The sequence below is a fragment of the Mus caroli genome, chromosome 4, assembly GCF_900094665.2.
Source record: "Mus caroli chromosome 4, CAROLI_EIJ_v1.1, whole genome shotgun sequence".
Lineage (NCBI taxonomy): Eukaryota > Metazoa > Chordata > Mammalia > Rodentia > Muridae > Mus > Mus caroli.
The window spans coordinates 123,686,639-123,697,081 of record NC_034573.1 but is presented as its reverse complement, the minus strand read 5'-3'; the positions used below and the strand labels follow the sequence as shown (position 1 = coordinate 123,697,081).

Sequence of the window (10,443 nt, the reverse complement as noted above, 5' to 3'; positions counted from 1 at the left end):
TTGTAGACCAGGCTGGCCTCGAACTCAGAAATCCACCTGCCTCTGCCTCCCGAGTGCTGGGATTAAAGGCGTGCGCCACCACGCCCGGCTTAGTATATTTTATATGTATGGGTGTTTTGCCTACATATGTACCACTTGTGTGCTTGGTACCCGTGGAGGCCAAAAGAGAGCTTTAGAGTCCCTTGGACTGGACTTAGCGAGATGGCTGTGAGCCCTCTGTGGACGCTGGGAATCAAAGCCCTGTGCTCTGGAAGAGAAATCATTGCGTTTAACCACTAAACTATCCCTCAAGCCACTGCTCCATGCTGTGTTTTGCGAGTGAGTGAGACACAGAAGGTCTCACATTGTAGCCCTGGATGGCCTAGGACTCACAAAGATTGTCCTGCCTCAGAAAGCCTTGTGCCACTATGCCTGGCTTTCTTCCCTCACCCACTCCCCACCTCCTACCCACCCACCAGTCCCAGAAGCACACATGTGATACACAGGTATGGTCCCAGGCAAAACATGCATACACATAAAATAATAAAATCACAAAATAATAAGCATAATAATGTAATTTTAGGCAGAACCAACACAGGGCTTGCTATCTAAATTTGCTTTAGTAGCAGAGAGGTGGAATGCGTGCCATCTGTCACAGTAATTGGTCAGCTGAGGAAAGGGGAGACCTTGAACTCCATTCAGTCTGGACTATGTAATGAGACCATCTCCCCAAACCAAACAACAAACTAACAAAAAACAAAGCTGTCTGTGTCCCTGCCTGTGGACAGTCAGTGGGAAATGTGACCTTGGATAGCTGTGGTGATGGACTCTGCTGGGACAGTTGACATAGACTGAGACTCAGAGAGGACAAACCCTTTTCTATAGGCAATAACCATGGAGCAGCAAGGCCAGCTATGTACAACAGGGTTTACCATTCCTGTCATGTTCCCATTACAAAAAAAGAGCCCTGGAGAGTTGTTGGCTCGGCAGTTAGTACTTGTTGCTTTCCAGAGAACCTGGGTTCGATTCCCAGCACCCACATGGTGCCTCGTAAGTTTCAGTTACTCCTGCTCAAGGGGACCTGATACCCTTTTCTGACATCTGACATCATTACCAGGGCAACCCCAGACGAGATAGCAATGCCTGTGGCTCAGTAAAGGGCGAGGGGATGGACCATTCAGGAGACTGTCCACTCAGGAGACAGTTTCAGGGGAATGGCGCCTGCTTTAAGTGAGAAACCGCTTATACAGTGGAAGCCTATTGGCTGTGGTTGGTTAGCACCTTACCTCAGATTGGACAGTGAGAGCTCATACCACCAGGTCTGTATGCAGAAGAAATGCACTAAAGGAGACATGGAAAATCCAGACTCCTCTGTGGGCCAGCTACTTGCTATTCACACTACTTCAGAATTCAGTGTTCTGACTTCAGGAGCACAGCGTGCCGTGTTTCTTATTTAGAAGTTCAGTGTGCCAAGTAGGCTGGCCTCCAGGGCATGCCTGCACTGTCCCCTACAGATATCCATGGGCTCCAGGTATGTACATGGTACACAGACATACATGTGGGGAAAACACTCACATGTATAAAATAAAGTAAATCTGAAAATAGAAAATTTAGGGGGGGGTGGAAAGGGAGGGAAAGAGGAAAAGAGACAGGGACACACCCAACTTCATGAACAACGTCCCCGGGAAGATTCTAGAAAAGTCTGAATTCCACTGATTCCTGGCTGAGGGAGGGGAACCTGGAAGTGGGAAATAGAGACGCAGAACAGAGCAAGCACACCTTGGACCTGGCCTCCTTCTGACCTTAATGTGCTTTAGTGGTGTCTTGAAGGGACTTGCTCGCTTTACCAACCTGCATGGGAATGTAATTGGCTCCCACCTTAGATGAGAGAGAGAGAGAAAGAGAGAGAGTGAGAGGAAACGATTACACTCAAGCTTGACCATCTGAGTTCGAGCCCCAGAACCCAAAATAGAAGGAAAGAATTCATTCCTGCAAACTGTCCCCTGACCTCCTGATTAGGGAGGGCTTTGGCACACGTAAAATGCATCACATGCTCCCGCACTAACAAACTAAAAACTGGTTTTTGTTTTTTTAAATGGGTGGAAGGGAGAGAAAACCTGCTCTTCAGGATTTTTTTAAAATTTATTTATTATTATATCTAAGTACACTGTAGCTGTCTTCAGATGCACCAGAAGAGGGCGTCAGATCCCATTACAGATGGTTGTGAGCCACCATGTGGTTGCAGAGATTTGAACTCAGGACCTTCGGAAGAGCAGTCGGTGCTCTTAATCATTGAACCATCTCTCCAGCACAGGATTTTTTTTTTTTTAATTTTAACAATTTATTTATCTTATATTATATGTGTACACTGTTGCTGTCTTCAGACACACCAGAAGAAGGCATCAGATCGCCACCATGTGGTTGCTGGGAATTGAACTCAGGACCTCTGGAAGAGCAGTCAGTGCTATTAACCACTGAGCCATTTCTCCAGCTCCTCTTTAGGGTCTTCTTAGAGACAGGGCAGGGGCTTTCTCATAGCCCCTGACCCCACCTCAGCCCCACCCCACCCCCAGCCTCTGACCCCACCCCCAACCTCACCCCAGCTCTACACCTGCTTGGGCCTCTAACCCAGGGACCTTATTTTCTACCCCCTCTCCTGAACAGAGCAGCTCCTTCAGCTTCTAGTCTGTGGTTTCCCTCTGCTCTTAGAACAGCTGTGGGGGCAGCAAGGTGGGGAGGGTTTGAGAGGGCTGTGGTAGGCCAAAAGAAGCTGTCACCTCCCTAAATAGCCTCTGAGGAAAGAGTAGAAGCCACTCTGAGGCAGACTCTCACCACACCCACGTTCAAGAACCCCCCACGAAGTTCCTAAGAAAGAGAGCCCTTGTTCCAAAGTCACAAGGCCTCCTGCATAGACTGGGGACATGTCCAGAGTCTAAAGGGCCCCCCAGGTTTGGAAGGGGACCAGGGAGCAGAATGAGGAGGGGCAGGGCTAATGACTAGACAGTCAGGGGATATGATGTGCCTCCCTATCTGAAGGTTCCCAGATGGAGAGACCGTGGTGCCCTCCCTCCCCTTGAGATGAAGCGGCTCCATACTGTAGCCTCTCATCTTCTATCAGACTAGGGATTTTATATGCGCCTCAAAGTGTACCTGTCTTTATTCTGGGCATGGTGGAGCAGAAATATAATTTTAAAATTAGGAACGCTGAGGCAGGAGGATTAGAAATTCTAGGTCAGCTTGAGTTACAAGTATTTTGTTTGTTTTCATTTTGGGTTTTTTGGTTTGGTTTGGTTTAGTTTGGTTTGGTTTGGTTTGTTTTTTCAGGACAGGATTTCTCTGTGTAGCCCTGACTCTCCTGGAATTAGTGCTATAGACTAGACTGGCTATAGACTGAACTCACAGGGATCCGCCTGCTTCTGCCTCCCAAGTGCTGGGATTGAAGCCATGGAGTGATGGCGATGTGTTTAAATCTCAGCACTCAGGAGGCAGAGGCAGGCAGATTTCTGAGTTCGAGGCCAGCCTGGTTTACAGAGTGAGTTCCAGGACAGCCAGGGCTATACAGAGAAACCCTGTCTCAGAAAAACAAAAAACAAAGAAAAAAAGAAAAAGAAGGGAAGAAAGAAGAAGAAGAAGAAGAAGAAGAAGAAGAAGAAGAGAAGAAGAAGAAAAGAAGAAAAGAAAAGAAGACAAAAGAAAGAGACACCACTGTCTGAGTCTCCAGGAAGCAGGGCCTCCACCACTACCACTGCTTCTGACCTCCTCCCTGAGTGTCCTCCCCCTGAGGCCCAGCCTCCCACCCTCAGAGCTGTTTGGCTTCCAGGTTCAGCTCCCCCTGGACTTCCCCTCTGCTTCCTTCCCAGCATAGCCAGGTCCGGTTTAGTTTCATCTGTTTCCATCCTCTGCCAGGGGCAGATGCTTCTGGCTAAGTCATTAACAGCCCATTCCCGACAATCAGCTGGGCTCTGACCACACATGAATGGTTCACGGGACTGGTCACACCAGAAAAGGATAAGAGCACAGGTCCCTGACTGGCTGGCTGTGTGCCAGGCGTGTGCTAACTTCTCACAGCTGTTCCCGTATTCCCTCAGCAGGGGCTTCAGAGCCTCTCCTGCTCACAGGCCTGAGTTGGCTGAAGGATGCTGCAGAGATGTCTGCCTCCCCTGTGCAGGGTTCCCGTTCACATCATCAGAGGTCCTGACTTGGGACTGCTCGAAGTGGCAGGAAGCAATGATGTGATCAAAACACTAGGAAAGATGAAGAGCTGTCACATGAGGACCAGTTTGCAGGCAGCTCATTCTGCCTGGATCTGGGAGGGTCTAAACCTCAGATAACTTGACTGTGGTTTGGGTGTGGTGCTCAGTGGTAGAGTTTAGCGCCCCGTGTGAGGGGTTGGGTTAGATACCTCATACTGCAAAATAAAATAATGAATGAAGAAAGGATCAGTTAACAGATGATTGGCAGTGGGGGATGGTAATCCTCATTGGGGCTGGAGAGATGGCTCAGCAGTCAAGAGCACTGACTGCTTGCTCTTCCAGAGGTCCTGAGTTCAAATCCCAGCACCACATGGTGGCTCACAACCATCTGTAACGGATCTGACGCCCTCTTCTGGTGTGTCCATGTACATACAATAAATAAAATATATATATATATATATATATATATATTTTTTTTTTTTTTTGGTTTTTCGAGACAGGGTTTCTCTGTGTAGCCTGGACTGTCCTGGAACTCACTCTGTAGACCAGGCTGGCCTCAAACTCAGAAATCTGCCTGCCTCTGCCTCCCTAGTGCTGGGATTAAAGGCGTGCACCACCACGCCCCGCTAAATAAATATTTTTAAGAGAGAAAGAGAGAGAAAGGGGATTCATGATGGCAGTCTGCTACAGTGGGGCGATAGAAACTGCTTCTTTTGATACACACAGAGGGACAGTGTACCTAGAAAGTCACCAAGCTTCATTCATGCATATGAGGGCAACATGACTCCATGATGTCACACCTAGAAAGAAAGAGAGAGAGAGTTGGGGGGTGGGAGTGGGAGAAGCAAGGAGTGGGGGAGGGGGAGGAGGGAGGGAGGGAGGGAAGGAGGAAGAAAGGAAAAAGGAAAAAGAAATCACCTTTCTGTAACATAAAAGGCAGTCCCTGGAACTAAAGCCATGGTTGAATGGTTAAGAATGATGGCTGCTCTTCCAGAGGACCCTGGTTTGATTCCCAACACCTCTGAGGGCACAAACTATCAACTCCAGTTCCCGGAGATCTGACCCCCTCTTCGGACCTCCATGGGCACCAGGCACACACCCATACACATAAAATGAAACCCATCTTTAGAAAACATTTTAAGCCAAGAGTGGTGGCGCACGCCTTTAATCCCAGCACCCATATACTTTGAAGAAAAACAAATATTTACTTTAGACATACGTTTGTTACATCTATAAGTGTTATGCCAACATGCATATGTGTGTATCACAATCGAGCCTGGTGCCTGCAGAGGTCAGAAGGGGCCATCACGGGGAAATGTCTAGTTTCTTTGAAGACTCAGGTTCTAATGTTGTTTTGCTGGGGCAGACACAGATGAAAGGATGTTTTGCTAAAGCAGGCATGTGAGAGGACACCTGATGTTTAGAAAGAATATAAATCTGACCCCGCAGACAGCGGGAACTCAAGCTTTGGCTCACCTTGCTCCAATTCACAAGTCTTTGCTGTTGATATGCATTGTTGAGCTTCAGTTGTGGAAACTTCATAGAAAGAAGCTCACCAAATAACTTCTTGTGAGACTCCTGCAGCTTCTTGCCGCTTCTGAGGGACTTTGGATGATTGGCACGTCTCTGGGTTTCTTCTGGATCAAACTGCTGCTGCTGCTGATTCGTGTGTGGTGTCAGCTAGTGGGCTGCACTGAGAACAACGCAGTTTGGAATCGCCCCAAAGAACAATTTCTTACCATGTCCACTTCCCCTGTGTCCTAATCACCTTTCTTTCCCACTCTCTCTGGTGGGCTCGAGGGGAGGATGAACCCTAGTTGAAGTAGGTTGTGAGAAATACATATAGGGCCACCACTGAGAGAAGTCAGGACAGAAACCCAAGACAGGAACGTGAAGCAGACAGGCAAGGAGTGCTGCTGGCTCGCTAGCAGCTTCACATTTAGCTGGGTTTCTTGTACTGTCCAGAGTCACCTGCTTAGAGAACAGTGCCACCTGGAGTGTTCTGGGCTCTTCTACATCAGTTAGCCTGATCAAGACAATTCCCTATAGGCATATCCACTGGCCAATCTGATCTGGGCAGTCCCTCAACTGAGGCTCCCTTCTCAGGTGACTGTAGGCTGTGTCAAGTTGACAGCTAAAGCTGACTGGGACCGATAGACAGCAGCTTGAGTCCTACAGAGTTACTGTGCGTGCACACACACACACACACACACACACACACACACACACACAGGAACCTCTTCTGGGGTGTAGCTCATGGAACAGGTGCTTGCCTAGCAGAGGTGGGAGAAGTTCATGGTTAGTATGGGCTACACTGTGAGGCCCTGCCCACCCCAGTGTATGAGACCATGCCCACTCCAATGAAACAGGAGAGAGGATCTGGGAGACAGCCTAGTGGAAGAGCACTTGCCAGGCCCCATGAGGAGTGAGTTTAATCCCCAGAACCCATACAGGATCTGGGCATGTATGCGTGTCACCTCCCTGATCATCCTGCCTAGCAAACTTCAGGCTCAGAGACAGACTCTGTCTCTCAGGAGTAAGGCAAAATGTGACAGAGGGAGGCACCCATGTTTTTCTCTGCTTTCTCACAGACACACAGCTGGGCATAATACACACACACAGAGTGTGGGGTGTGGTATTCTAGTTCCTGCCCAGCCTGCTGTCCTCTTGCAGAACACTTGATAAACTGTTAGTCCTTTGAGACAGACAAGGAAAAGAATTCAAGATCATAGACATGTGTCTCAAGTGAATATGTACAAGTCTTAAATTTCAAAAAGCTGAAAAAGCCACAAATATTAAAAAATATATATATAGCACCATCAAATATTACACTAATAATATTGTAGATTGGCTCATTGCTCTGCCGTTTTCCAACTGGTTAGCTCCTGGCTATCTACATGTTAAATTTCCAGTAGTAATTAAAATGTCATCCGGCATTTCCTCCCAGGAAGGAGAGAGCAAAAGCCAGCGTTGAGAACACCTCTGATCTGTTCATTTCTGAGGAGTAGATTTGTGGTGCTTGGTTACTCAAGAAAAGCCTCCTGGATTAGCGGAGTGGGAGAAATTGCCAAGAAAATTGGATGGTGGAATGTTGAGGGTCCTGGAGCTTCAGCTAGAAGGATTCTGCAACAGAAAGGCCTCTGGCCTCATCTGGATTGGCCTTACCAGGCTTTGCCCACTCACCCCCATCTCCCTACTCGCCTTTGCCTCACCTTCGACCCCCACATTGGTGTCCCAGACCTCCTCCCACCACATAAGCTCTTCTTCTTCTTCCTCTTCCTCCTCTTCTTCCTTCTTCTTCTTCCTCTTCTTCCTCTTCTTCCTCTTCTTCTTCTTCTTCTTCTTCTTCTTCTTCTCCTTCTCCTTCTTCTTCCTCATCACTTTCTATCTGGTCGAGTTAGGCCTCTCTTAAGTCTCAGTTTAAAAACCTGTTTCTTAGGAGTTTTGTGTGGTTTCCTGTTCCTAACATTAAATCGCTATACTTATCCATTCGCTGTCATCCTACCCTGCCTGTGCCACGAAGTCTGGAACTTTGTGTGTCTTTTTCACGCTCGTATTTTTCCAGTCCGCACACTGGATCTGGTGCCCAGTGCCTGGCACACAGTGGCACGCAGACCTTTTCAAAGGAATGAATGAACAAAAGAACTGGTGGCTAAGGAAAAGAGTCGTGTGGGGAGCCAGCGCCCCCTGCTGGACATCGAATGCCAAGAGCCCAGAACAGTGTCACTGAGCTGGGACGCGTCGTCTTGGGAACCCTCACCTCAGGATTTAGGCCGGTTCTCCTTGATCAACTCTAGGATCACTCTCCTCCCAACCTCGGTATCTATCTAGTCCTGACTTCCAATTGTTCGGCTTTTATCCCCCACCCTCCCCCACTCTGCAGACTGCTTTGGCCCAAGCTCCAGTGACCACTGTCCAATTCTACCCACAATTAGTATCCCTCCCTTCTGGACCTTTAGCTTTGAATAAGAATAGGACCAGATTCTGCCATCGATCCTCTCTCTCCCTCCTCCCTAATCAATCAATCAGAGTGATTGGCTGAGGCACTGGGGTGGGGGTGGGGAGATACAAGGGGCAGCAGTATGTGAAGTTGGTTGGGGGTGTAGAGTGTTTTTGTTTGTTTTTTGGGTATTTTTTCCTGAAATAAGAGCCTTCTGGCAGAATAGGGACTAAAGGTGCGTTGGTTTGGGGGGAAGGGAGGATAATGAATGAAGAGTCTCCTGTGCTGAGATATTTAGACAAAGGTGAACTCGGAACTGCCAGATACTGGTTTTGCCTGAGGAGTCAGCTTATCCCAATATCCTGGTTTATACACTCCCAAGTGCATCTAGCGGGGAGGGGTTCTAAAGAGGAGCCAGAGCAGGGTCAAGGGGAGATAGAGGTCGTCGCTTCCCCAGCAGGAAGGATGGTAGAAGAGGCCACAGTGTCACTCCATGTGGGTCCCACCCCACTATGCCCCCAATCAGACAGAACTGTGGAAAAGTGATGGTCACTTAACCACCCCAAGTCCTGCTAGTTCTTCTGAGCACTGTGTTGTCGCTGGTGAGCTCTAGGGGGCTGATGCCAAAGTCCAGGTTACTGATCTCTGGCCCAATAGGTCAGCGGCAGGACCAGGAGCATGTTGCCACTATGGGAGGTGGAAGGGACCCCAGGACACTGGGGATGGGCCGCAGGCTGATCGTCACATCTGAGTCCTGGACTCTCCATGTTCTTATATACTTCCTCCTCAACCCTGCCCTGATGGGGTGTCTCATGATAGACTTTGGGTATCTGGACTTTGAGGTGTCTAGGGAGCAAAAAGCTGGGCTTCCAGGGATTAATTTACAGCCACCTCACCCACAGGACAAAGCCCTCCCTGGAAATCCATGAGTTCTGGTTTCCTAGAATTCAGGGAGATAATGAACGGACTTAACACTTGCAAAGGCACTGATGATGGAGAAGGCTCCAAACCCATTCTCAGGGGAGATTGCAGAGTCTGAGTACAATCTGCTCTTCGGCTTTCAGTGAGCCACCGAGCCACCAAACCTTTAGGATCTTGGTGCTCTCATCCATAAGAAGAAAGGACTAAACCCCAGAACTCTAAGATCTGATCTGATTTTATTATCATCATTACATTTACTTATTTATTTACTCTGTGTGTGTGTGGTGTGTGGTGTGTGGTGTGTGTGTGTATGTGTGGTGTGTGTGTGTGGTGTGTATGTGTGGTGTGTGTGGTGTGTATGTGTGTGTGTGGTGTGTATGTGTGTGGTGTATGTGTGTGTGGTGTATATGTGTTGTGTGTGTGTATGTGTGTGTGTGGTGTGTATGTGTGTGGTGTATGTGTGTGTGGTGTATATGTGTTGTGTGTGTGTTGTGTGTGTGTGGTGTGTATGTGTGTGTGTGGTGTGTATGTGTGTGTGGTGTATGTGTGTGTGGTGTGTATGTGTGTGTGGTGTGTATGTGGTGTGTATGTGGTGTGTGTGTGTGTGTGTGTGTGGGTGGGTGTGTGTGTGTGGTGTGTGTGTGGTGTGTGTGTGTGTGGTGTGTGTGTGTATGTACCCACTTCCTAAAATATATGTGGAGATCAGAGAACAACATGAAAGAGTTAGTCAACTCCATCATGTGGATCCTAGGGATCGAACTCAGGTCATTAGGCTTAGCAGCAAGCACCTTTACCCGCTGAGCCATCCCCTTCAGCCCACATCTGATTCTAAGGAAGGCTGAGAGGGGTTAGGTAATAAAGTAGGTTAGGTTAGGAGACTGCAAAGGGAATTCTTGGAAGTAAAAATGTAGATCCTAATTGTGGCCATCACTAACTGTGGGAACTTAGATGAACCATACATTTCTCCACTCAGCAAATAGATAACAAGGAATTATAGCAAGTCTTGGGCTGGATCTTCATATGCAATACAAACACAGACCCTACCTTCTTGAGTATATTCTAATAGTCAGTGGGGAAAGAAAAGTAAGCAAATAGAATGGAGTCAGGCAAGTATCCTGTCCTAGAAGCGCACAGAACTGAAAGAACCCTGGGCAAAGGTGAGGGGTGAGGTAAAGCGCTCCCTGAACAGATGAAGTAACAGCTCTGTTGGAGCCTAAAATATGAACGGTGGGCGGGTATGGTGGCTCATGCCTATAGTCCCCACAGTTGCGAGGAAGAAGCAGAATTAAAGAGAGAAGACTCAGGTGGCAAATGTGCTTACTGCACAGAGCCTCACGACACAAGTTCAGTCTCCAGAGGTGTCATCACAAGGTTGTCCTCTGACTTCACATGCATGTCCTTATGTCGCAT

General features: G+C 48.2%; 1 protein-coding gene across 1 annotated transcript in view; it reads right to left on the bottom strand.

Annotated features, from left to right (window-relative positions):
* Positions 1-10,443, bottom strand: part of Znf683 (zinc finger protein 683) — a 23,997-nt gene extending 13,554 nt beyond the window's left edge. Inside the window, exon 1 of the mRNA XM_021161438.2 lies at positions 10,370-10,443. Coding sequence (XP_021017097.2) covers positions 10,370-10,443 — 74 coding nt within the window. The remainder of the gene's footprint in view (positions 1-10,369) is intronic.